Source organism: Falco biarmicus, chromosome 10 (genome assembly GCF_023638135.1).
Source record: "Falco biarmicus isolate bFalBia1 chromosome 10, bFalBia1.pri, whole genome shotgun sequence".
In the NCBI taxonomy this organism is placed as follows: Eukaryota; Metazoa; Chordata; class Aves; order Falconiformes; family Falconidae; genus Falco; species Falco biarmicus.
The window spans coordinates 5,955,225-5,983,018 of record NC_079297.1 but is presented as its reverse complement, the minus strand read 5'-3'; the positions used below and the strand labels follow the sequence as shown (position 1 = coordinate 5,983,018).

At 50.9% G+C, this 27,794-nt stretch overlaps 1 protein-coding gene across 3 annotated transcripts; it reads left to right on the top strand.

The window, feature by feature from the left end:
• Window positions 1-26,439, top strand: PKIG (cAMP-dependent protein kinase inhibitor gamma). Of its 3 annotated transcripts, none has more exons than XM_056354210.1 (4): window positions 1-19; window positions 14,545-14,612; window positions 24,190-24,365; window positions 25,509-26,439. In XM_056354210.1, exons 3-4 carry the CDS (start codon window positions 24,215-24,217, stop codon window positions 25,583-25,585), a joined length of 228 nt encoding a protein of 75 aa, XP_056210185.1. In that variant the 5' UTR covers window positions 1-19; window positions 14,545-14,612; window positions 24,190-24,214; the 3' UTR covers window positions 25,586-26,439. The 3 variants fall into 3 exon arrangements, with proteins under 3 accessions (XP_056210185.1, XP_056210184.1, XP_056210182.1); XM_056354209.1 differs by lacking the exon at window positions 1-19 and adding an exon at window positions 8,775-8,906; XM_056354207.1 differs by lacking the exon at window positions 1-19 and adding an exon at window positions 8,972-9,202.
• Window positions 26,440-27,794: the final 1,355 nt, after the last annotated feature.

Genomic DNA, 27,794 nt, shown 5'->3' with positions numbered 1-27,794 from the left:
CATTGAAGCTGCCTACAAGGTAGGTATCTACTCATGGTAGTCAGCAAGCTCTCCCTCTTGCCAGTGAAGGTGGACAGACAGGATGAATTTTGCTCTCTGATACCTGATCTACCATCACTTCCTTTGTCCTGGCCTCTACTTACTGTCGTGGGAACTTTGATATCTTATTTTTAGATGAGTTTTTGTGGGTTTAGAATGGAAGACTGATTGCAGCCAGATACTAATTTCAGTGAATAAACCAACATGCAACACCTGACGCATGCTGGTCAACAAGGAATGTGCTGGGCAGTGATAATCTTGACTCAATTATCTGTCTATAGGATTTGAAATTTAGTTAGCGTTTTATGGCTAGGCACCAGCTGGCATTAAGGTATTGCTTCACTGAAGGGCCATTATTTACCATTAATAAAACTGATATCATGACACATTCCTTACGGCGTAGATGTGCTATCATATCTTGGCAATAGTAGCAGGAGGAATTATTCTGCCTGGCTTGCAGTCTTGTCTTCATTGTAAAAAGGAAAAATAATGAGGCTGTAATTACCCAGCTTGGAACTAAATGAACCCAACTGAAAATGTTGAATGATGAAAGACAACAGCTTCCCAAACTTAGCTTGTTTGGATACCATCGCTGACAATGCCAGTGTCAGCTCCTGGCTCTCGCTGGGCTGGATCCCTAGCCAGTGGGCACAACTGAATTGTTTGGACTGTGGTGATGTCCCAGTTTAAAGCACCGTTGAACAAACAGTGGTAAATATACCATAAGCCTTGCCAAGATGACCTCTTTACATGAGGAAGTCAGCACGCAGCAAATTAGGATGAAATTCATAGCACACAAGCCCCTCCACATTAATTCTTGGGGTAAAGACCCCTATCAAGTAGTGGTTTACTCCAGATCAGTAATTACTCTGCAGGTGAGATCACACACTCCAGCTTCCAACATTTCAATATCAAATCTATGAGGTTTCTCTAATTTTGCATCTTACAGTTATCTAATAAACCAGTAGATTGATTCAGTGAGTCTTTTTTTTTTCTTTTTTTTCCTGTCATGCAAATAAAGATGGGAAAAGGGGGAGCTGTTATTCTATTAATCCTAGCTCTCAGTTTCACCCACATTCTTGTTAGCAATGTGACAGCTAGCAGGCTTAACTTCCCAAACTGGTTTAGTTACTGAAAAGCTGGTGACCTCCTGCCTTCAGCACAGAAGGGGTGTGTTTGGTGTTGCTGTTGGAGAGACAACGATGGTCTTCCCATAAGCAATGAAGAAGCATAAAGGAATTCTTCAGGTTCCCAACTGGCTACATGCTTGTTCAACTCATCCTTGAAGATTGCTGAGATTTGATTATATTATTAATGATATGTTACAGTGCCTGGAGACTTGGATAAATAATAACTAAAAGGGCCTCTTAGTCACAATAAAGAGGATTTTCCCTCCTGGTTGCCTAGTTTGAGCCCTCGTTTCTGCAGGAAAGCAGCCAGCGCTGCTGTGGAGCAACACCTCTTGTCCAAACAGAGATCTCCTGCCAGTTGCCATAGCGATAGGGAGAGCTGGGGCAGGTTGGGGTACCAATTCTGCACTGCAAGTGCAGTTCTGTACACCATCCCCCTGCCTAGCAGCTCGGTTGGTCAGCCAGGTCCCAGCAGCCACAGCCAGCTTGGAAAGGGCAGCTTGCAAAGTGCCCATCTATCAAGTGCGGCATTTTACAGGTGTATAGCTTGTTGTAGAGGCTGCTGCCTTAACGTGCCTGTGCAGGATGGCCAACATATAGAAATATGTTTACATATAGAAATAATGGCATGACTGTTGCACTGATAGCTTGCAGCATACAGAGTAGGTCAGAAATATTGCAGCCACCTTTGCATGCAGGGAGGAGCTGCCAGGCAGCACAGCAGTTTGGGTAAAGGGTATTTTAGATGGTGACTGGCATTTACACCTCACTCAGTATGAGGGCAAGGAACCCAGACCCAAACCCAGACTTTTATATTAACTATGACTGAAACTCTCTGCCCCAGGGCAGCCTGGATGGTAGGATTTTAATTAAAGGGTCTTCTGCAAGACCTTTTATAAGGCATCTAACTTGAGATTGTACGAAACTAAGGTTTTAATGTATGGCTCAAGGAAGCTGATGTCTTGTCTGTTTAAATGTCATTGCTAAATTATTCTTGCAATGGATAATCTGAATAAAGATACTTGATGCTTTATCAGGCCAAGTTTTACAAAGCTGAAAACTTGAGAGATGTTATAAAAGGATATTATTTAAGCCACCAAAATAAGCAGCAACTGGAATCTGCATGAAAACATTAAACTCTGTGTCCAAAAAAGCTGTAGTCCTGCATAAAAGCAAAAACTTTACACCTGTCCAAAAAACCTCAGCCCAGCTTTGGGAGAAAGCAAGAATCCGAAACAGATACAGTGAATTAAGGGAATAAGTGGAACCCTTTAAAAACTGGAGATGCTAGAATAACCATAAGGGAACAATCATGACACAAACCCCAGTAAATAAAATACATCCCAAGAGCAGTGGGGAGTGGCATTGGCCATTATTAGGTGAGGAAGGTCTGCTGGCAGGGCCCCGCAAGAGCACCAGGCTGTCCATCTGCGACAGGCATGGCGATGCTGCCAGCAACAGTGTGGACAAGGTTAATGTTCTGGGCTGGGTGATAATGTGTCTCTGTAGTGGTCATTTAGCCTTCTGTCCTTCCATTAGCCAACTGCCAAAAGGAGATGATAATATCTCTTTTCCTTTATTTTTCTCTGTCTTGGCTATTTAAAAGACTAAGCTTTCCCAGGCTGAGACTATGTCTTAATATCTGCTACTACAGTTGGGATGGAAGGTGGTTACACACTGTAGCACCACCAGGATCATTTCAGAATTAATGGCTCTGCCTCCTGGCAAATCCCATGCCCCGCAGCATCCCACATTCCTCCCAGGAGCCAGCACTGTACTCTGCCCACGCAGTCCGTAAGGAACAACAGGGTTTTGGCAGCCCCTGCATCCACCCTGGGGTGGCAGAGCCCCTCTCTGGTCCACCCAACATGCAGGGTGGCCCTGTCACCTTTGCTTACACCTCCCTGTCAGCCACTGCACACCTGGGCAACACCTGGAACCCGAGGCGGGTTCCCAGTACGATGCTGGGAGCAAAGGGCTGTATGCAATGCCTGAGTGGAATGCTCCCAGGTCATTAGGCAAACCCTGGGTTTATTTTATGCACACTGTCAGCACAAACAGAATATTTTGTTCCCTGACCAGAACATGAAGCTCTTCCCATGGAGCACCCTGAACTCCTGCTGCTCTCAAACCAGATCACAGGGATGCTGCACCTCCCCAGTCCCAGTCTTTATGGCCTCGGGAACAGTGAGGATAGATCAAGGGTACCGTGTCTGAGGGCATGGGATGGCACAGGACACAGGAACAGCCTTGCTGAGCTTATCCTGGCTGTCACGGTGGCCAGCTGCTTCGTGAGAAGGCATCTGGTTACATGTACCCTTTAATGAACCAACGTGGAAAGCAGGGAATCATGCCAGGAGGTTAGGCTGTATTTTTTCCCAACCTTAGGAAGAGAATGAGTGTATAAGGTGAAGCTTGAAGCTTGCAGTCTTTTGACTCACAACAGAGGATTAATAACCTGAGTTTGATCCCTCACCATTCCAAAGCAGGAGTACCTCATTCAGAGTGCATGAAATAAAATCACGTGAAAGCCCGCTTATCTGAGAGCACAAGTCAGGATCAAAATATTTACATGCCTTCTGCACATCTGCAACAGGAATCCGCGTCTGGTTGCCAAACACCAGGGGAAAACCATCACCATTGGCTGGGTGGCTCTGGCACGTGTTATAAAGCTGACAGACACAACTGTTTTCTTCTCATTTATTAGCATACCCCTTTGCTCTCCAAAAGAGAGAAGCACAACTGCCAACACAGCCTGCTACTCGTTTTTTTCCAACCACCCCCTCCAGCAGAAAGAGGGACAAAGGGAAGGAGGACCTGCGTGGGGACAGCAGTGTCTCCTGCTTCCCTGCCAGCGAGACCTGAGCAGGCACTTGTGATCAACTTGAGCAACACCTCTCCTGTTGTACCTTCTCATCCTGACAATCATTTTTAGCTCTTTCTGTGTATCTGACCTTTCTTAGCATGCAGAATGAGCCTATTTAATTAATACTCGCATATTCTCCCCACCCCCCCTGAATATGTCCCTGAGCTGGCAGCGATGCTGCTGTTCACCCCATGTCCCAAACCAGAAAGCTTTTACTAGTGGGATGATTTTCTGGTGAAGCATGTGCTGGATGCATGACCTTTGTGGGTTTACACTGAAGAAGCTTCTGGATTCCTTTAGACAAACAAATCCCTTACCAAGCAGGATTTGTGCTTGTTTTGTAGTCTTTGTGCCGCTAGCCAGCTGCCACGCTTTCTCCTATCAGCAGCAGGTAAAGTGCTTCTTATATAGAGTGTGTAAGGGAGTTTGTGATGGGCTTGGGGACCCCTTGGGTAAAGCGTGGCGTGGGGCAGTGCTGTCACTGCCTGATGGCTGGCTTGCCACGAGATCTGAGTTTGAGACCTGCTTGTATTTGTGGCAGCTGCAAAGAGGGAACCATCAAGTGACTGATGCTGCAAGAGCCTTTGGACAGTTTTGCAGAAATGAAGGATTAGAGGGTGCATCTCTATGATGGGCTTTCAGCAAAAGCTTTGAACCGGACTTTGGAGACTTAAAAAAAAAAAAAAAAGTTCATTTATTTTCCAGACTGAATACATTCCCTAGGGAAAGAGGGGAAAAAAATCTCAGTTTGGGCTGAGACTCCAACCTGCATAGCCGGGACAAAGCTTTTGGAGGTGTTTGGCTCAACAGACAGAGGAGATAAGGTCCGTGGGGAGTAACGGCTGGGAAGGGGGAAGGGATGAGCTCATGGAGTGAAATTGCCCAGAAGCAAAGCACAGCCACTCACTTTGCAATGAAAAGCTTTATCATCTCTGCACAGATTACTGCAGCTAAAAATAGCTCCAGCTCAAAGTAAACAGTTTTTTGAGTGTGCTCTGCCCTGCTGGCATGTCAGCCCCACACCGAGCCACCCTGCCGGCAGCCGGGATGCACGTCCCCACTGTCCCAGCGCCGAGGGGCTCCCCACTGCCCTGCACGGCTCTTCGACCCTGCCCGCTTCAGAGGTGGCCCTGCAGCCGGTTCGCTAATGAGTTTAGCCTCATTACAAGCTTTTTTCATTTCACTTGTTGATGAACCTTTCTGGATGAACAACTTCTATAAAAACAAAATGGGTCTGAGTGCTGATAATTCATTCAGCTGTCCCGACACCCATTCTCTCTTCCTTGACCGATGGCAAACCATGTTTTCCCTTTGACAGCAAAGAGTGGCTTCTCACTAAAGCTGCTTTTACCTGCCAGTTTCTCTTCTTCTCACGAATCTCCAAGTGCAAGCTGTTACTTGATGGCTTAAGATATTCACACTTTCCTTAAAGAGTCCAGCAGACTGCTGAAATATGTTCTGTGGGTTTTTTGATCAAAGTTTATTTAAAGTATTTATTTTGGGGGAGGAAGTCTGGGGAAAAAAACCCGAAGTTGTCACATTTTTTCCATGCGTATCTTGTGCCATTCCACATTTCCTTGCAATCTTGATGACATCAAGTGACACAGAGAGCTCAATGCCTGGGAAATGCAGCGGGAAGCTGCTCTTACGTGAGGAAGCTTCATGCTACATCAGCAGGCTATCACAGCGCTGCTCCAACCCCGGCAGCACAAGCTTCTGAGGGAAGCGAGGCTCAGGCTACAAAAACATTCAGGTCAGAGGCAGGTCAGATCCTTCAGAAGTGACATCTTGTCTCCCTGGGCTTTAAAGCTTCCCAAACAGTCCTTTGTGCTGGTGGTTTTTCTTGCTGGAGCAGGCAGCATGCAATCCAGCACAGCAGCATGGCTCCGGGGGTGGGTTTCTTTACATTAGCACCCTCAGGGATACTCTCACCTCATTTTGACTCATTTGCCTTACGAGATTGCTCTGGCTTTGTCCCTCCCCCCAGCTGAAGGTTGACTGTCAACCCACAGAACAGCTTGTTGCTCTTCCCTGAGCCCTGCTCTCTCGTCCTGTGCTGCACCGCAGCAGTGAAGGTGGCACCCACAGCGCAAGCTGCAGGGCATCGTAGGACCATCCCTTCGCTGGGGTGCTGCTCCCTGCATCCCACTCTGTGATGCAGAGCTAAAAAAAAGCACCGCAATTCTCTGCAGACCAACTGCATCATCAACAGCAGCAGCAGCCAACAGAGCAGCGCCAAACCTCCTGCTGTCCAGAGCAGCAGTGACATTGCCACCAGTCCTAGACCACAGGGGGTAGCACAGTATAAAGCAGATGGATGCAACAGGCAACATAAACCTCATCAAATACAAGTGTATCGGTAAAGTAGAAGCCATTAAAGGCTGATTGTGACTGCAGCTGAGTCAGTTGGCTCAAGGCTGTAATGCCATCCATCACGTGGAGCGTGCCGTGCCAGGCAGCTGTAACGTCTTCTCACTATGGTGGGATAGGAACTGCATTTACTCAGAGCCCACACCTCTGGGTGAATGTCTTATGGTGTGTGGAGCAATAGGACAAGAAACAGTGAACCTGAGAATTAACTAGACATTCAGGTGGCTTTCCAGTGAAAAATGTCAACTCTCATTTAAAAATAAGAAGGCTAAATAGATTGAAAGCCATGCATTTTTATCCTAATGGGTTAAGATTTCAGGCAAACTTTTTGGCATCTCGGGATTTATTTTTTTTCCCCTTGTGAAAAAAAATAATATTATGTTCTGTAGAAAATTCGAAACTGCATTTTTCTACTTCAAAAGAGTTTTGATGGAAAATGTTTGACCAGTCCTTGTAGGGGATAGTGTTGGATGAGGAGGTCACTGCAAGGACATGCGAGTGTGTGCAGAGAAGGATGGACTCTGATGGATTCTCTCAGGGGCTTGTTCCCAGGACCAGACACACAGGGTTGGGAGGTCTGAGTAAGGCAAAATCACATCTTATTTTAAAAGTACATATGCTGTGCTCCTGGTTTTCTGAAGTGCTTTGTTGTTGCCAGTGCTATACATTGCCTGCAGTAACGGTGCTGGCCGCAGGCTGCCAAGCCAACGCCTGGGTTGCTCGTGTAGCATTTGCACCCTTACCAAGTTTGGCCTTCAGACCCTGCGCTCCAAGCGTTAGTGTGAAGCCGCTGCCTTCTGGATCGCTTTCAAACACAAGCTGGAGTCGAGAGAAAACTGCAGCTTTGGCCAGGCCAGTGTAGCAACCTCCCGAGGCTGTGCCGGTCCCTCGGCACAGCGTGGCAGAGCTCTCCTCCCTCTGTTGCATCTCACCAAGACAGGCAGGTGAATCCCTTACCCTTACTTTTAGATAAGTAGTAACGCGTGACTCAGAAGCACTGGGGAGAGAGACGTCTCAGGAAATCAAAGTGGCTTCCCAGGGCTGGTTTGGAAATAAACCCAAATTGAATCGGGAGGCAGAGCTACACGAGGTCAGTGTGGGGATGCACGGAGCATGGTGATGTTTTGCTCTGTTGAGGTCCGTTCCCCTTCCTCTGTGCCTCGGTATTGTCATCAGGGTGTTTCCTGCACTGCCTGCTGCTTTTGTTGGTGTTTTTATCTCTTCCTGCGTGCGATGGCAGGGGTGTGGGTATCTCACGGCAAACAGCGTGTTTTCAGGCGCACACACACATTCTGGCTGGAGTCAGCAGAGGTGGAGCGGGTCCGGCTGCGCAGCCGGTGCCGGGGCGAGAGGAGAGGCTGGTGCTCCTCGCCAGCACCCACCGGCTCTGGGGCCCATCTGCCATAGCAGAGCTGCCGGATGGCAGAGACGGCGCTTCTGTGTCTGTGGTGCTCAGCGAGATGGCAGGCTGGCAGAGCCAAGTCCTGGCTCTCACTGCTCACTTTGCCCTGAAATAAAAGCTCGTCTAGCTCAAACGGGGACTGGATCCAGTCCTTGGCAAACACCCTCGGTGCTCTCCAGTTCAGTCGTGCCACTTCTTCTCCCCTTACGAGGCTGAGAACTCCAGTGACCTTACAGCAGGGATGGAGTGAATCTTTAACTCTCTCAGCAAAACAATTAGCACTAACGAGCCCTGCTCCAGTCTGGGTGTTCAGGCAGGAGCAGACAGCACTGTGCACACCCTTGTGTGCTCACACACCTTGCTACACACTGGTAGGGCTGGGCTGGAGCAAGGGCCAGGAGGATGACTGGAGACCTGGCACTGCAATCACCTTGTTCGTTTGGCTTCAGCCACCCAGCAGTGTCCCCAAGGCAGACATAGCACAGGAAGGTGATACCACCCAGAGGGACCTTCCTGGACCCCTGTGGTGCCAAGAACAGCTCAAACTTCCTCTTGTTCTGGAGCCGCCCCGAGCTCATCGAGAGCTGCCAGGCTGTGCTTCACAGCAGGGTGGGTACAAAGGTACGTGCTCGATATTGCCTTGCCCTAAGCACCCTCCCCACCTTCAATCCAGGTGCTGTGCCCACCTCTGCATTTCACCCCCACATAAGGCTGGCATGCAGGGGCAGATGGAGCTGCAGCGTGCTTGGATTTTACCCTGTGGGAGTCAGTGGAGTAAAAGGCACTCTGAAAAGACACAAAGCTGTTTTTTTCTTGGGAGGCATTTTGTCAGCACTACACCTGGTAAAAGAGCTCAGGGTGCAGTGGCACCTTTGGCCAAGCCCCGATGGAGAGGGTGAACGGCGGGATGCAGCTGGGACGTGCACCCAAGCGATGCGCCAGAGGAGGCAGGAGGAAGCACCTTGCAGCAGCTGCCGCAGCACCCGGCATCGAAGGGAGGATGCTCGGGCACATGCAGCTGCCAGGAGATGGGGTTACAAGGCGAAGCTAAACAAAGATCGCTGTGAAAAGGAAACGGATCCCTCCTGCCGACTGTAAGGTAGGAGTTGAGCAGTAGCTGCTTGACATCATCGGGATGAGCATTGGATTACAGCAGGCAGGGACTGACTTGGGAGGGAGGAGAACACGCCCCTCGGCCCCAGAAGTGCAACTTCATTTAGCAGCTCCCAGTATAAGGAAACAGCAAGTCTGAAACTGGCTGCGATCCCCTGGCCAGCTCGGCTGCTCGCCACACTGGGCAGAGACGCCAGCAGGGTGTAATCCAGCCTCGATCGCTTCCTCGGCAGCAGGACCGTGGAGCTGGGCATTCCAGGAGCAGCGGGACCCTGGGTGGCCGTAAGTAGGGCTGTGCAGGCATGTGGGGCTGGGATGGATGGCGACCAGGAGACCAGACTGGCAGCACAGAGAGCGGCTGCTCACCCGCTGCCCCCGGCTGTGCTACAAAGAGGTGGTTTGTTTAGAGATATGGTTAACTTTCACCTAACCGACTGTGAACAGCCAGAGTTTTGCTGCCCACAAACTGAGATGAAACACTAAGCTGCCTCCCAGATTTTTTTGTTGTTGGGAGAAACCGTTTGTAGGCTGATGGCAGGGAGGTGGCTGCTGCTTCACTTGGAAAATCGTGCAGTTCAGTGCTTGCTGCAAAGGGGTAGCACGGAGAGCAGATGTGGCGGTTAGAAGTCACCCAGGACTGTGGATCAGTGACCCCCGCAGGGATTTCTGGCCTCATTTCTGACACGCGCCCTTTTATTCCGAGCAACACGCCGGAGGGAATCCCTTACAGCATCGGGGTGGCTCTGTGCTTGCACGAGAAAGGATGCCAGTCTGCGGGACAGGCACCGTGTGCCGCCTGTGCGGGGCCATGGCATGAATCTACCACCCTTAGGGCTGTCAGGAGCTGCAGGGCTGCCCGGGGCTTCCCTTCGAACTGCAGGCATAAGTGAGAGCTTTGCAGCGTGTGACAGCAGAAGCAGGCTTGGAGGCTCGCTGGCATCCAGCTTTCCAAGCAAATGTTTTAACAGGCAAAGGCTCGGGATAAAAAAAGAACTGCTGTGTGGTGGTATTCTCAGGAGGCTTTGCAAATTCCTCCACCTCAGAGCTGTGTGTCTTTCCCTCCTCTCTCTGGAGTCCCCTAAGGAGCTGGTAGCGAGCCACAGTGATGAGCTTTCACATGCACGCGATGCCTTGGCCCCAAAGGGGTGTTTGGGAAATGTTTCCCTTTGCTTAGAGCGGGTAAATGGTTCTGCAGAACAAGAGCCAAGCACAGCTGTGAACCCAGAAGCAATGCCCTGGGTGACTCGCACTAAGAGGGGGACATGCTGCGGTCAAATGAGCAAGAGGCAGCTGCAGCGGGGATGCTGCAGCAGTGCAAGCACGAGGGGAGACTTGTGGAGTGGGGATGGCTTGACCGGGTGGCAGAGACCCTCAGATGGTTGCAGCCCTGCAGGCTCTGGGATGTTCACTCGTGGTGAGGTCGGCGTGCCTGGCTTCGGTAGTTGTGGGGCAGACCTTGGCTTCTGAAACTCTTGGCTGGAAAGGGCCACCATGCTAATGCGTGGCCACCCAACTGAGAAACTGCCTCTTTTCTGCTCTCGTGAGGGATGGTGTTTGGGAAAGAAGGTTGCATGAAGAGATCCTCAATGGCTGGATTCATTTATAGTGCTGATGTAGGTTAAATGGCCATTTACAAACATGGATGCACCAGGACTGCTTAATATACCTCAAGCACAGAGCAGGGCATTGAGTCAGTCCTTCAGACAGAGTTCCACATGGATGTACAAGTCCCCCATGCCATCATTTTCAAGGACGCTTTCCAAAGAGCATGGACTCCGATGCCTCAAAAAGCTGGAGACCATTAAATACCGTATATGGGCTCCCAGCATAGGCAGCTTGGCCACAAAGAGATGGAAACCCAAGGACTTTCATAGCCATGCATCTTCCAGCCACCCAGTATTTCTGTACTCAGGGGCCAGTTCTGAGAAGCTCTACAGGCATGCGGTGAGCTAGAACGAGGACTTTTGCTTTTTTCCTTTATCCTCTTATTCCAAAGAAAACTAAAACTACTTTTGAGCCCACTCAGAGGAATACCCAAAGGTACATAACCCTGCCGCCTGATATAACTATGGAAAACATTTTCCAAGTTAATATTTCCTGATCTCCCACATTTCAGGGCCAGGTCCTGCAGCATACTGCTGTGTGTTAATCCCTGCAGCCTGTCTGGGCGACTAGGCACCAGCATTATTCCTGTTTTCCGTAGGCTACACACAAAGCAGATGATTTTCCTGGGTTCATACAGGTCTGTGGCACGGTCAGGGATGAATATACAAGTCCATAAGGAACAGCAGAAGCTGCAACCCAGCCTTTTGTTTGCCTTTCTATGCCATCCAGTTCTGGTCTCTCCCATTTTCACCTTGTTCACACTCTCAAGGTTTCCTTGTGTCACCAAAGCTGTATTTATGGACTGATCCAGAAAACAGGGTTTCCATCACAGTACCCATTTTAGAGGGGAGGGGAAAAAAAAAACCAAAACCAAAAACCGACCATGCTTCTAGTTGTCTCTAGCCCCATGACTAGAAAAAGCCAAGTCATAAGGGAGCTGCTCAACAGTGAGAAGGGCAGGTTCAGCTGTGGGTGGACTTTGTCCCCAGCTCCTCACAATGGCAGCTGGAGAGGCTGAGACATCGCTCCAGGGCTCAGCCGGCACCTGTAGTGTGAGCGGGAAGAACGGCCACTGGACTATGAATGACCTGTTCCCCGGTTTGAAAGCTCTCACTCCCTCCGAGCCCACGGGGATACGTACTTTACACCACCTGTTCCTGGCTTGCACAGTGAGCTCCCCAACGCTCCCTCCCCAGCAGAGCCCCGGCGAGGCTGGGCTCGCTGCGCTTTGCACAGCTCCTGCACGCAGGCACGCTGCCAGCTGCCAACCACTGCCTCAGGAACTCCCCAGCAAGCGACAAAATGCCAACTTTTGTTGATATTTGCAGTGATGTAATAAGCCAAACATATCCCCACCAGAGAGTCATCAACTTTACTGGAATTACCATTTCCACAAAGTGCAATTAATCTGTGGTGCTCGTCGACACAAGGTATCGCTGGAACAAAGAGCTCAGAAGGCATTTTAATGGAGATCAGATAGTTATCTCAGTAGCAAAACAATCCTGGGTATGATTAAGAGGACATTGTATTTTAAGGATTATAAAACTTCCTGGATCAGAGTAATTAGTGACTTATGAAAAACATTCCACTATAGTTACAAGCTTTCTTGCACCTCCGAGGCCAAGGATGCCAGCTGCTGCCAGGGACAGGGCACTAGAGGAGGCAGTGGGCTCCTGTTCCCACCAGCAGCGCGTGCAGCCTGTTGTTTACCCAGGAGTCAAAAGACACTAGAACAACCTTCTCTCTGCTGCCATCACCTTGCTTGAAACCAGAAAGGATTTCCTCCCTGGATCAAAAGCAGCACCATAACAGCTGCTGTGTAGAATGATGCTGAATCCCACCAAAAAGCTTTCAGAGTTTTGTTTGTTTGTTTGTTTTGAACATATATTCATTTTGAAGCAATGCTGAGAGCATCGAGCTTGTTTTGTGTGTTTGTTCCTTTTGGGTAACAGCTGATAAACATGGAGGGAATCTGAACCTCAAACACGTGCATCATGCTGATGCCCTTGTAGTTCATTCCTGATGGGGTATGGATGTTTAGCTATGCCGTGAACATTTATTTCCACAGGAGTCCCAGAATAATCCATGTACCTTGACGGGTTATAGGACTAGATCAGGAGATGTAAAGTGTTCTTCTTTAAGTGACTTTACCCCATCCTTAGGCATACTGCATGGACCTCACCACCCTTAAATCCCTGAACTCTGTGTAGGTTATTGCCTGGCCTTTGCACAGAGGGGCCTTCAGAGCTCTGCCCGTCACCCCAGGAGCAGGACCAGATGAACTGGAAAAGGATGAGCCTTCAGGGATGGAGCAAGGGGCTCAGCTTCAGATTTGCAGACTCCAGATTCCCCAGTGAGAGCTGTGGGAAGAAATATTGAACCAGAGCCAGGGCTCCAGGGTTGGAAAGCCAGTACCAGTTGCTTAAGAGTTTTCATCACCAAAATCAGCCTGCTTTGAAAGAAAAATGTGTTTCACCCCACATCCCATCAGGAAGAGGGCTGTTCGGTGATAAATTGGAGCAATGATGCTCTGAAGTAGAAGTTTCTTTAAGCCTTTCTTGGCAGAGGGCCACATATTTCGAGATATTTTGCAACACATCAAGTGCTGGAGGTTTAACTGTTTGGGCTGTGTAACACACAAGCCAGAGCAGGGCAGGAAGGCAAAAGAAGAAAATAAAGACTTATAGATTTCCAAAGCTGCCTTTCTTCCTTCCTGCTTTTGTTTGCCTACTTGGTGCCCCAAAAGGGTGATGCATATTCCCCGAGTTGTGGGAATACTGTTTCTTTTCCGGTCCAGCGTTTCCAGTAAGCACTTCCCTGTGAATGGGGTGAACACCAAAAAGTGTATTGTAAAATCTCCACGTCTTTGTCTGGCTACTGTCATGATCATAATTAGTATTTTCCACTTCTGTAAGTCTGTCATCTGCAGATCCGAAAGTACTTTACAAATATTTGAAGCATCTAGCGAGGGGAGCGAGTATTAATAGCTCCGTTTAACAGATGGGCAAACGGACACACAGAAGCAGCAAGTGCCCCGTCCTTGAAGCAGGACCAGAGCCAGCAAGTTGTCGGCTCCAACAGCTAGGGAGTTTTAAAAGTGGGTCAAAAAAATAAAGAGAAAAGCTGTAGATCTCTCCCAGCCTGGAAAACGATGGGGAATAGTTCTAGCCAGAGTGGTACTCAACACCGATGGGCCAGACCAATCAATTGCTGGATGAGCTACTGCTTATATGGTTAAATGGTTTTTCTCTTGCTTTCTGTTCTGTTAATATTTGTCCCTGGGACAAAGTGAAAAAATAGTCCATAATGTTCCAAAAGGTCTGAAAGCTGAAACAGCTGCTAAAATAAGCGTCTTGTTTGGCTGGGCTCTGCAGGTCAGGAGATTGCAACGCACCCACAGATGTTGAGGCCACAGAGGAAATGTCTCTGAGTGGGGCTTGGGGACAGGGGGGAAGGCACAGCCATGCACAAACAGCAAAGGAACCCAAGGTTTCTTTGTGCAGCAAAACCCATACAGCAAGGTGATTACAAGTACCAGATCAAGCTTCCCCTTTTGCCTTGGAAAAGCCGACACGGAAGTGTCACTTCTTTAAAGGGCAGTGGAGCTGCAAACCGATGGTCATTTATACACACCCCCCCACAGCTGCCGGTCCCCCCGTGGAGCAGGTCAGGCAGCATGAGTGGCTGCAGCTCTCCCCGGCACACTCACAGGTCAACAAAAGGAGAAGCAAAACCAAGGAGAACTTCTGCAAAGCCAGCCCCTGGCTGGCCTTTCCTTGCTCTTAGACATGAAAGGCCAAACCTCTGTTGGCACAAACCCTCCCGAGGTGCCATACGAACACCCGCAGCCCTGCGGCTGGTGTCCCCAAGCCAGGCTCCAGCTGAGCCTGCTGGGCAGAGCCCCGCCAGACCCCACATCCCCTCGGCTGTCCTAGCTGGTGGAAAACAGCTGAGCTTTATGCTTCCCGACAAAAGCACAGATTATGTTTTCTTACATTTATTTTCTTTCCCTTCCCCAGAAGCTGTTGCCCTGCTGCGTACGAAGCTTGTTTGAAGTCATGTCCAGAAGGAAAGTCAACTAAATCAGGTAAAGATTCACACTATGGACTGATAAAATTTTTATTCACAGGGAGATATTACACAAACAGGAATGAGGTTTTCCTTCCCATTTCATAGAGTCACTTGTCCTCCCTCTGTATATTGTGAATTACTAGACGCTAGAAAGCTGCTAAAGGGAAAAAAATACCAATAATTTTGCTGGAATGACTTTCCTGCTGTATTTTCCATACTTCATAGCCATGTACTTGTCCCAGGCAGTGTCCCAGGGCTGACTAAGTGCAGCCCCTAGTGCAAGCCATGCCTCTCCCCTGCCAGCCACACGGACATCATTTGCAAATCCTGCTCGCAGGCTGCCCGCGTACTTTGCATGGAAATATCCTTTGCCTGTACACAACCATGTAAGCGAGTTTTGCTCTGCGGGTAGAGCGAGCCCAGCAAGATCCAGGGAACCCCCAAAGCTTAACCTTTTGCAGCACTTGTGTAAACGGCAGATCTGCCAGCTCAGACAGTCCTTTTTATGGTTCGCTTCCATGGCTGCTGTGCCCAGAGCATCTCCTCAGTCCTCATGTCATCTTGCTGCTTTCTCTTGTTCCTGTGCTCAGCTCTCCTGTACACAGATCTGCCATGGTTGTATTGTTTGCTGGTCTGGCTATGCAGGATCTCAGGACTCTTTGGCACACGTAGACATTTCTCCTGCAGGTCCCTCAGAGCAGTTCATCTCCTGCATCCTTCACCTATATCCTGCATCACCTGTATCCTACACCTGGGCTGCCTTTCAAGTGGACCATAACATAGCTGGCAATTCATTTCATTAGAAGCTTCACCTTTTCTGAGACTGTAACTTGCAATGATTGCTGAGCATCCCAGTGTAACGTTACAGGCACGTCTCGAGTGCTGCCTCGACTCGTGACTAGATGTCACATCCCTGGTGACTTACGCAGACAGATTTACCCTGCCTGCAGAAGCTGCTATCACCTGACACAGATGTACAAAACTTCACCCATCACAGAAACAGTCAGAGAAGGGGGTGTGCATGCCAGCAGAGCTTTCCCTGCCCATGTGGAGGTCCCAGCAAAGTCACACAGCCAAAGGGACTGCTGATCTCAGTGGGTAATGGGAGCCGTGGAGCCACCCAGAAGGGCTTAGCTCAGCCACTTCTCACCACCAGCCTGCGTTTCACTCCTACACTTCCCTTTTCTATTGTATGTAAAACACCAACAGCACCATGCCAGGCACCCAATCCCTCCCACAGCTCCCAAAGATAGATTTTCCCAGGCAAGCACTGCCCCTGCCTGGGGTGGGAGGTCTGGGGCCAGCTTGCTCCCCTGCCGTGGCAGCCAGAGCTAAGCCTGGTTTTGCTAATCGGCCTCCTTCCACACTGACGCTCCGAAGAGTTGCCCCGGTTCTTTTTAAGTACTGTTGGGAGCTGCCAGGGCTCTCGCACCTCAGGAGGCTTCACAGCTTCTCACTCAGCCCCTTAGACCACACCAAGTCCGAGGGGCTCTGTGGATGCTGGATGAGACTTTCTATGGGGTTGTGCAAGCCTGAATAAGGAAAAGCCAGGACAGGTGGCTCTGAGCCTCACACCCCCCGTGCTAAGCAGAGCCCCCTCACCTAGCAGCAGCCAGAACTGCACAGGCACAGCCTGCACAGCACCTCTTCCAAGCCCAGCTCTCCTTCCCAGCCACACCAGCACTGCTCCCACACAGCAGGAGAGCCCCACTCCTCACATCACAAAGAAAAGCTAGACAAAATTACTCTTTCTCATTAGGCATAAAAATCTGTTCTCGCTCACCTCTGTTGCCATAGAAAGGTCCTCTTCCACCCAGAAACAGAGCCATCCCATCTAGGGCTGCTATGGCTCACACCTTCCTTTTATGTGTGACAAGGGCAGCTGTGCTAGGATAGAAAATTAGAAAATACCCCCAGCTGCATCTCCTCAGCACTTACTTGACTTCTCCTTGCTCAGGGAAACCTGCAAGGTGTTGGGGAGGTGGTGCTGGCAGTGAGGGACCCTGGGCCAGGAATTCAAGTGGGGTTTGAGTAGGTGATGTTCACTCAGAGGTCAGCACCTTGGTGTGATCAGAAGACCTGTGGGACCACGGCAGGGGTTTCCAGCCTTTGAGGTGAAATCCAGTAGGGACTTTTCTTCCTGAATGATTTGGGGGAAGACAGGGAACCCAAGTCTGGAGGGGCTTTCCATTGCAAAGGAATCCACCCCGTGGCCAAGTTTGATGCACATCACAAGCAGGGAAAATACACGAGTCTTCCTGGAACATGCCTGTGACAGCAGCTGTGGGGCTTTTGCAGCTGAAGGGTTTAATGTGACTTGTCTGTGGTTCATCTGCTTTGCAAATTTGCATTAGCAGATCTTCCACGCAGTCACTGGTTTTGTTCATGTAAAAATATGTTGACAAGTAAAGGAAGGGAAAGAAGAAATTAGGAGAAAATAAAAATAATGGAGAAGGGACTCATGGCCTCATACTTTTTACAGCTTTGAAAGGGTCTCTGCAGGGGACAGAGAGACACTTGGGTGCTGGCTCACAAGGTGATGGGTGCTCATGGCCATGCTGGGTGAACACAGGGAATCTGTCTCGCTGCTTTCTGTGCAGAAGTCAGAATATCATGTCCACCCAGTGTGCCTCAAGCCACCTGGCTTGAGGGGGTGAAAAATGTCGGGGGGGAGAAAGGTGCCAGCCTGCCACATCCTAAGGGCTGCTAGGGCTGAGTGTGCCTCATCCCGCTCTGCCACCCCATCCCTCGGAGGGATGTGCACCTTTCAGAGGTGGGGGGGGATGACACCCGAGTGCCCTGATTTATTAGCACTTTGAAGCTGTGGGATGTGAAAAACAAGTTCAACCCGGGAACAAAACAAAAATACAACTGCTGTCACGGCAACTGTCTCCAGATGCACAAAGAGACCAATTATTTCCATTAATCAACTTAGTGAGAAGCTGCAGAAGAGGCTGAAGCTGTAGCCAAGGCTTGGTGCTGAGAGGAGGGAGGAGCAGAGAGCTCCATCAACTCTGGTTGCCAAGGCAAACTGTGATTCCTGCGTGGCACGGGATTTTTGGAGCAGATGCTCAGCACCCGTTCCCGTGGGGCTGGCAGAGGGGTGCTGCCTGCTCCAGCCATGGGGATGCTGGCTGGCAGTGCTGCGTGGCCAGAGCTGGGCACCGGGCTGCCCTCCTGGCGGATGGACAGACGGACAGACTGGGTCCCTCCCGCCTTCACCCACACATCCTGACCTTAACGAGATGCCGGTGGGGCTGAGCAATCCCCTCCTGGCTCCCACACTCCCCGCCCCAAGCCTTCCCCTCTCCCATGGGGACTGCAGCAGCGCACATAAAGACTCACCCTACCCCTATGCCAAGGGTTGGACGTGATTTTGAAATCTGTCTGGAGCTTCTCCTGTATCAGCTGGGAGCCAGGCAGTGGCTGGGAGGATGTGGGGCAGCAGGAACTGCCTGGGACAGCAGAGACACTGCAGCAGGGGTCCCTGAGGGTGTGCTGAAGGCCAGGAGGGAGGGGATGGAGTTTAAGGGGCTTGGTAGAGCTAAATGCAAAGTTTGTGAAGTTGCAGAGGAGTCTCCAAGCCTAATCTTAGACCTGGGGCTAAGCAATTAGTTACCAGTTCTGCAGGCATTAAGTGGCCTTTATACTGTAAAACCAGGCCAAAGCAAAAGGAGGGATCTGCTTGTGGACACTGAGCCCCAGTCCCCCTGCTGTATCTACTCTTTTCCTAAATTAATTATAAATTTCCACTAAGTCCTAGAGAACCCTAGAAGCTCTGCTCCTGCAAAACCACTGCAGTGGCCGGAGAAGCTGTGATGTCTGTGCTGACTGAATTGATTGTATTTAGTGTAAGAGCCAGAGGGTGCAGAGTTATGAGGAATCCCACAGCAAAAGCTTTCCAAAAATACCAGTGTGCCATGCCTAGCCTTGACATCTCTTCACCACTGAAGTGTGGTGAGGCATTTTCACACTATTCTTGCCTGGAAAGAATTTGCTCAGCACGGGACACATGTGCCCTCATAGGAGACCAGGCTGCTGCCATGATCCTGCCTGTTTCCTCAATCCACTGGGAAACCTGGGGCTCAGCAGGTTGGAGAATATCAATTCTGGCCAACGAGACCCGTCACCATCACATTTTGACGGGTCCACAGACCCAGCAGGAAAGCAGGAGAGCTCTGCGCTGATGCAGACCCTGTCAACAGCCCTACCAATGCTTGTTGCATACGTAGCCACTACCAGACCAGGCTCCCAACCGGGCATTTGCATCTTCAGCTTGGCTTCTGGCCACAGGTCTAAATTCTAGTGCATGGGGGTCATGAGCCACAGCGAGGCCTTTTAGGCATGAGCACAGGTCTAAAAATACTCTCTAACCCCAATAACACCATCGCAGAGCCCTCCTTCTTTGATGTGCAGCCCCTCACCCATCTTCCCAGACAAGACCCAGTGGAAAATTTGCGGAAATTCCAGCTGGAAGCTGTCAGACAGTTGGTGGAAACCCCCTGACCTCAAGTGATGGCTTCAGCCTACAGGATTTTTTTTCCTCCTTGCTGGATGCGACTCTCCCAGCAGGAAACCTCACAGCAGCCCCACAGGGAGCACAGAAATCCCGGTGCTCCCATCTCTGTGCTCTACCAGGCCCCCCTCTGCAGTAAACCATCTTACACTGTAAATATTTTAAAAGCCCAGCAGGGCTGTTGAGTATGTTTTGCTGTTGTTATGGATCCGGCCCCAGCAGGAGAGGTCTAATAATAGTCACTGTACCCTGGAATGAAAGGGCAAGGGGCACTGCACAATGCGGAGCGTCTGAAGGCGACCCTGTGACTTCATGCCATGGCCCCTGCAGGTTGCCAATGAAGGGGAGAGAAGTGGGATGCGATGCATGAGTAGAAGAAGGGGTTGCATCCCTGTTCCCTGGCAGAACTTTGAAATTTCACCCCAGAAACACAGCAAGGTTTAGCTCGGCTTTGTGGCTTTATGACTCTAGAAGTTTGGCGGCCAAAGGAGAGCATTAGACCTGCTGGTGTGACACCAAGCAGGTGGGAAAGCACGTCCCCCGCCGGGCTGTGGGATGAGGGAGCCATCTCCAACCAGAACCCGCAGCTGTTGGTTCTTGCCACTGGCAATGGGCTGGCCCAGGGCCCCAGATGGGCAGCAGCACCCCAGGACATCAGTCTGCTGGGGCTCCTGCTCCGGGAGCTCGGCATCGCGGTCCCTGCCCTCGGGGGCTGCCCGCTGCGGCCGCAGGGGGGGACGAGGCGCAGGTCCCCCTCCTTGGGTGTCCCAGGGGAGAGCACCGTGGGCAGGGCAATGCCTCCGCTTGCTCCTGAGGAAGAGGGACATCTCTGAAGGAAAGCAGGGTGGGAGCAGGCAACGATTCCAGGCTTAGTTAAGCAGGGAAATCCATTGCTGTGTTCAGCCTTTGAACCTCCTTCCTTACAGCAGCCCAGGGGTGCTGTGCTGGCTGCCCTAAAGGGATGTCTAAGCAGGTGACTAAGCCACCTTACGCCCAAAAATGTCACGGCTGCCATGCAGAGACAAACAGGACTTTCTCTGACCTAGGGGCCCTTTGTGCTCACTGCAAAGGTGGGTTAGGTGGAGCGGAAAATCCTGAGGATGGCAAGAGGTAAGAGGCAGAGCAGCAAGAGAGCAGAGCAGGCAGCGGAGGGGAAGCTGGCTGAATTCAGCCCAGCCTGCTGATGGCCAGCATCACTGTGGAGTCCAAAAATATCCCTTCCTAGCCATAAAAAGCCTACAGATTAACCTAGACAAGGGACAGATGCGATATCGTGTGAAGGGTTTCCTTGAAACTGGAATCCAGGGCTGGGTGTGACTGTAACATCCATCTGATCCCTGGGAGTTAGAGCCTGGCCACTGGCTCAGGTCACAGGGCTTGTGTTTGCCCTGCAGGCACATGGCCCTGTGTTGAGTTTAACCTGCCCCTGGCGTTTCCAGGTCATTTGTCTGCCATTCTTATATTATTTGCAGTAGCTGTTTGCTTGTAGTCCCTGGGATCTGTGCTGTGGAGAAGCAGGCAAACGGGGAAATGGGACTGAAACGCTGGCTTGCCAGTGGGACCAAGAGCGACACTGAGCTGACCCAAAAGAAATGCCCTGGTTTCTTCTACGGAAAGGCAGAAAAAACATTTAACCTTTGAATTTCTTAGCATCCACCTTCTAAATGGGTACAATTCAGCCCCAGTATAAGTATGGCTTGTTTAGCTGCAACCACCTACAGCAAAGCCAGCTGTTCCATCAGCTGCTGGGTGACTTCCCTGGAAAATGCCGGTGAGCCCAGCTGCAATCCAAGAGCAAAACCGCTCCAGAAGCTGAGCTCATGCCAGCAAAGCCAAGACTATTACAGCTCCAGATTTTTTAGTCCTCACAAGACAACACAGAAAAATAAGTTGAGACCAAAGGGCAGGTTTGGCAGAGCCAGATTATTTCAGGGGGCATGGGAGCAGAGGCAGCTCTGGGGACACGTCGGGTGCCTGTGGCAGCTTGCAAGGGGCTTCTTCACTTGTGGCCATCTGGAGGGGATACAACCTCCCTCCAAGCAGCACAGAAAAGTTTTTGAGGGATGAGCCACTGGCAGCAGGTCCTTTGTCACCGTGCCACATGTCCCCTGCCCTGCCTCCACAGGTTGGTATGCTGCGCCGAGGGTGCAGGGACCATTCCTACTCCCATCAACAGCAAGGAGGAAAGGGAGGCACAGAATGGCCCTCTGGGGACAAGCTGAATCATGTCTTCGAAGCACCCTGGAACCCCTTGCACGGTGTATTTGTGTGCTGTGGGCTTATTCCCACAACGCCTGGCAAAAGCTCTGGCAATGTGCTTTGCAAGAGCAAAATCATTCCCTCCTGCCGGCCCACGGGAGTATGAAAAACTGAAGGTGGGGGGCCGGCGGGTGCTGCAGCGCTCTTTGCACCCCCTGCCACTGCTAAATGACTGCCCACAGTGACACAGTTTCAGGTTGAACTACGTGGGCAAGAGGGAAAGTGATTCCTTTCTTGCCCCTGGCAGATGTTAAAAGATTCTTCCACTGACTAAAAACCCACTGAACTGTTACACATCTGCCTGGAAATGTGAAAATGCTCTTTGAAAAATCAGGTTTTTCTATCAAAAAATTGAGGTGGCTGCTCCCATCACCTCCTCGGTCTGACAGCTGCCTGGAGGTAGAGGCTGGTGTGTCCCTGCCAGCGGGGAGGGGTCTGCCTGCAAGGCTTTTGAGAGCCTCCTACCTTGAAAATCCTGAAGGAACTGCACAAATTTGAAAGCTTTGCTCATAAATCCGCCCTCTCCAGCTCTCTGCGCAGAGAGGGGAAGGCAGGAGCCTGCCCAGCCACGGAAAATAACTAAACCACACACGCCATCTGCCGTCCGCTGAGCTGGGACCAAGCCTGCCCTGAGCAGGACCAGCTTCTGCACACTTGGTTCCTTCCCCTGTTTTTAATCAAGATCCCATCCTTTTCCCATGTGATGGGGCATTCCGCCCTTTGGCACTGCCGCAGGTGAGCACACCCCCCGTTGGCAGCTACATCAAGGGACACCGGGAAGATGCTGCATCCTGGAGCTGGCCGGCTCCTGCTCCCCTGTCTGTAGAGTCTATCCTACGAACCAGGTGGTCCATCTCCGGTGCAAGTGCAGGAGGACTCCTGAGCATACCACCCCTGGATTGGCCTCACTGATGTGAAGGTGGACCCAGGATCACTTAGGGAAGCCTCCCAAGTCCGTATGCCATTGCTCCAGCAGCTACAGACAGTCAGCAGCCTGTGGCATGCCATGGGCTGTGAGGAGGACTTGTCTGGGAATGATGGATGCTTGTCCTGCCCTGGGCAAAAGGCGCTTTGCTCGCTGAGATCAACCAGCCTGCTGCATCCAGAGCGGGTGCCTCGTCGCAGGAAGGGCATGCCTGGAAAGGGAGGAGGGAAGTCAAGGAGAAATAACAGTTGGCATCTCTCCCTGGGACAGAGGATGCAGCTTTTGCTGGGGGTCATTTAACAGGGGCTAGATGGACACCAAGCCCTGAGGGGAGGCGCGTGTTTGCAAGGATGTGCTGGATTCAGAGAAGCAAATCTCTTGTCCTGGGGGGTCTGGGTGGGCCAAGCCCCACGACCCACCAGCAAACTGGTGCCAGCACTGCCTGAGCGGGCATCAGCACCAAGGAAGGAGTCCCTGGAGCTACCAAAATGTACTGGGTTTGTGCAGGTTTGAGGTTACTGCACCCTGCTCAGTCTCAGGAACGGGGAGAATTTAACCTCTTTTGTCCTGGCTATTGCTTCTTCGCCAGTATCTCCTTTCTAATGACTGAACATTGGGGATTACAGAGCAAGGAGTGCAATTCCAGCCCAGGCTGGTGGTTTGCCAGCAGATTTCCCTAGTAGGAAGATCAGTCTTAAAGCAGGATTTGTACAGGAGGCTAGGCAAATTTCTCAGCGGGTTGTTAACCCCAAGACACAAAAGCAAGTGAATGACAAGACGCTGAATTTTTTTTCATTACACACAAGTGTTTCTGATTGGGACCTCCTCAAGTATTGGCAGCATCAGCAGGGCTAAGGGCATTTTTCACAGTGAGTAGAATCACAGATAAGACAACAATCAATCTCTAACTTCCATGTAGAAAAAGAAACTAAGTGCCAAACTGAATAAAGAAGAGCAGGAGCAGAGCCCCAGGTTGCCAGGGCAGAGGCAGCGTGCGCTTGCGAGCTCTGCCCGGAGCCAGGACGCCTGCGCTGCGCTCCCCAGGCCGGTGAGCTCCCTGGACCCGAGTTACACCATCAGCTAGAATGAAAAACCAACAACTTAAGGACTTGACAGGCTGAACTAAAGGCTGGCTCACAGCGGGGCTGGCGTGTGACGAGTGGCTGCTCCAAGCCTTTCTTCATGCTCTGTGCTTGGCACAGACACCAGCCTGGAGCGAAGGGATCCAAACATCTCACAGAAGGGCTGATTTTCACATCTTAAAGTGCTTATCCCAAAGCAGTCCAGTGCGACACTTTTTCAGTGGCATCTGGCAGCCAGCGGAGATCAGTACTCACCCAAAGCCCCATCCCCACAACATGCTGCCCTGCTCCCCCAGCTTTCCAGCGGGTACCCATCCAGGCCCTGACCGTTCCCCATTACGAATTCAGGTTGGATCAGCACCCCATCCCCCCCACAGTGAGCCAGATTTGGCCTCCGTTCAAAGCTCCCATGGCATTTTGAGGCAGAAGGAGGGCTTTTTCTGTAGGAAAAAAGCTGCTGCAAGTGACCTTGCAGCTCCTAAAGAAGGACAGAAGCTCAAAAGGGGAGGCAAACGCCTTGTCTGCCTTGCTTTGCAATGGGAAGGCAGAACGAGGACCAGCAAGGCAGCTGGGATGGACCCTCCCTGCCCACCTGCCCTCACCCAGCATGATGGGTCACCCTCCGCACCATCCCACATGACAGGGTTGATATCTGAGATTTTAGTAGCTACTGTTAGAGGAGCTGGAGCAGAATTACAGGGACTATTTTTTCATGCTGTAATTTAACTCCACAGAGTAACCTAACCTGGGCAAAGCCATGACTCCAGGCTTGCTGAGCATCCTTGACCTCACAGCTGTGTTTTCTCTGCAGCATTTTGCAGGTGTATAGAGATGCAATGGAGGTAGAGTCCAGCACATACACCGACTTTATTTCCTGCGATCGGGCCGGTCGGAGGAACGCTGTCCATGACATCCAACGAGATGCAACCACCATCAGCATGCGCAAGCTGACCAAGGACCTAGGTGACCTCGCCGTTGAAGGAGCAGGTGAGCTGCTGCAGACACCGGTAAACTCAGCTCCTGGCGCTCAGGCTGGAAGAGCAAGGCACCAAACGGCAGTACGGCTGACCAGTGCTGCCTCTGGGAGCATCACACAGATGCTCAGGCCTTGCTATAGCCAGTGTCTTCATGCTCGGTGGGTACTCAGCTAGTGGGAGACTCCGCAGGCTGAGGGGCTGTTGCAGTGAACAGGGTGGTCCCTGGGTTCCTGGCACATGAGCACTGCACACTCCAGCCAAGACCCTTCGCTCGGCTGGTTTGTAGAGCCACTGGTGCTTGAACAAGCCATGGGCTGACCAAGAGCCATCCCACAGCAAATTACACATCAGGTATACCTTAGGCTTTATAGAAATCAAGTGTGGGGCAGGTTGTGGTTTGCTTTTTCTTTGCTGGTTGCTTTGGGTTGTTTTTTTTTAAAATCAGCCTTCAAATAGTTCCACGGTATCTTAAAGGTCACAGAAATAATTTTAAACACCACCAGCCACCTACAAATCTTCCCCTGTAGCCCAAACACGGCAGCAGGATCACCCTGCTCAGTATATACTGGCCAGCTGGCTACAAGGAGCATGAATCCTCTGTTCAGAGCACAAGCAAACCAGCCACTCTGATTTCACTAACGAGCAACAAAACATCCAGCACCACCGCAGAGGGTAAACTCAGTTTTTGCCCTTGCTCTTTTAGTCCTCCAGCCTACAATCTGTAACTATAAAACCACTTTAGAACACATTACCCTAACTGTACCTCTTTCAACATGTCCATACTAGCACCTCTCCACCCACCCATCCGTAACAAGGACAAACTAGAGCTTTTCTAACAGCCAGCATCTCAGCTAGCTGCCAGGATGTCTGGCAGGAATTCCTGGAGCACTTGTGAGTTGCTGTGGCAGGTTAATCCAGGAGAGCACATCCCTGCCCCCAGGCTCCCTCCAGCATCACCGGCAGCGTGAGAAGCATTTGTATTCCAGGAACGAGAAGGGAGAACCCAATAGTCTTAAGCCAAATATCTGGCCACAGGAGGGTAGCGCTAGGTCTGCAGGTGACAATCTGAATAAAATCAGTTGTGGCAACTACTGATCGCTTGTGTCCTCAGCAGGGTGTAACCGTGCTTTCTTCCCAATCCTCCCTTCTGCAGAAAGCCAAAGAGATGCCACTTCTGAGAACGACCCTGGAGCAAGACCAAAGGGGCAAGAAAACAGCCCCTCCCCATGACAGTGTACAGGGGGTGGAATGGGCAGGAGGAGGGCCTTGCTGTGAACATTAAACCAGAATTTGCTGTTGAATCTGCGGACAAAATCCAACCTGGAACAGCAAGTTGTCTGTCAAATGCCTCTGCTGCAACCATTTTTGTTTAGAGCACCACAAGATGCTGTGCAAGGACTGACGCCTCCAAAAGACTTCTGCTCCCATCCCTAGTGATTTAGAGCAACACTGCCGTGGTTGTAGTGATATGAGCCATTCTCAAGATGCCTTAGCTGCAATTTTCCCCTAGGGGAAAAAACAGTTTCAGTAATAATAGACATGTCAGACTTTCCTGTCCAAGGTACCTTCCTCCTTTGCAAATTTAGACTATTATTTATTCTGTTTCCATAGATTAGGAATTTAGATTATTGGTTTTTCTAAGCCTCACCCTCATCTGCATCTTAGACCTAACCTGGCCTCTGGACTGTCCATGTGGTCCCTCATCAGGGTGGGCAGCAGGGAAGGGACCCGGCCAGTCCCGCTGCCTTCACGTCAAGCACCACTCACCTGTGCTGCTGCCACTGAGCATCAGGAAAGGACCAAAGCACAGCTCTGTGTGGATGAACTCCACCTACAGACCAGCAGCACCAGCCACAGGCATGTTTTTCTTCGGGTTTTAGCATTTTAAGGTATTGTTAAGGGGAGGGGAGAAACATTTTGTTGGTTTGACTGTTAAAATTCAGGCTTAACTTTGCAAGCTGTTAGCTGAAATGATCTCTGGTAGGATCTCACACCCTTCTCTCTTTTAGGAGACATGTTTTGTGTTAAAGATGGTTTGATAAAACTATATAAGCTGTTGGAATAAATAACGCAGCCTTCAAGTACTGAAGGAGGGTTTTTTTTTTTGCCTGGATGTTTCTCTTTCCTCTGTCTTGCCTCATAGCTGGTTGAGCTGGGGGTTGTTCCACCGGCTTCCCCTAGCAGGTGGACACGAGAGTGTGTTACAAGAGTCCCTTCTGTGAAAACCTGCAGGTTTGCAGCATCTGGGTGGAAGCAGATGTAGCTGGGCATGGAAAATGCTAGAAGTCTGCCCCACTTTCGTAGGTTTGCTGCCAGGCAGCACTTTTCCCACAGGTGTTTCACCCACCCATGGGAGTACTGCTCCCCTCAATACTGCCCCTGAAGTCAGGCACAAGGCTGGCTCGGGACTCGGGAGGTGCCGGTGGGAAAAGGTGTCTCCCCTGTGCAGCACAGAGCTACGAGGACATTGCCGGTACAGCTGTGGGAAGCAGCCACAGCCTGGCTGGGACCACTGGCCGGCGCAGGGACAAGGCAGAGCTGGCCTGAGAAACTCTCCACTGGTGACACAAGGACGAGCATCACCCTGGCAGCCTAGGGAAGAACTGAATGTTACGAGTTTGAAATTTATCAGAGAAAACAAGGCCATAAATAAGCAGAGAAGCAGCTGCCAGACAGGGAGAATTGTCTGTGGGCCTCTGAGAAGCGATGGCTGTGGGACCAGCACAGAGATGTCTGAAGCTCCAGTCCCCACAAGGAACAAGGGTTTGGCAGCCAGGTAGTGGCTGCATCTGCTGCTTTGGCAGCTGCAAACCAGCTCGGCTGCCGGAGCTGCCTGGATGCTATTGCAGCTCTGCCCGGCCAGCAGCCAAGAGCCTGCTCCCATTTTCCCATTCCCAGGGGCAAAACAGCAGGTAGCTGCTGGGCTTGGCTGACCGCACAGTTGGGTCTTTAAGCCCCATTTCCAGCTCTCCTCACTGCCACTGAACAGTATTTTTGGCTCACGCTGACACATCCAGAGAAAGCTGAAAGGCGGGTGCAGAGGGACTGTGCACCATGCAAGACCTCCAGCAGCCAAATGTGGGCTAATCTTAGCTCTCCCTGGTCAGAAAATATCTGTTCCAGAAATACATTTAGGCAGATGATTAGGGGGACCTGTTGGCCAGCTACCTTCAGAGGACAGGCAAGAGGCATCAGGTTCCCCCTGCAAGTGAAAGAGCCAGCTCAGCTGCCGCTGCTGACTGTGCTGAAAGACCAAGGGCTCTGGCTTAATCCAGCGACATCCTGACGTGCAAAAGCTGCTGAGCACACGTGTGCTCCCAGCCCTTCGTTTCGGTTGAATATAGGGGCCTGCCAGACTTCCTGAAACTCTAACCCAGCACTAAACGATCAGAAAGTCTTTCAGCAAACACTCTCTGCCTGAGCTGACAGTGCAGTCCAA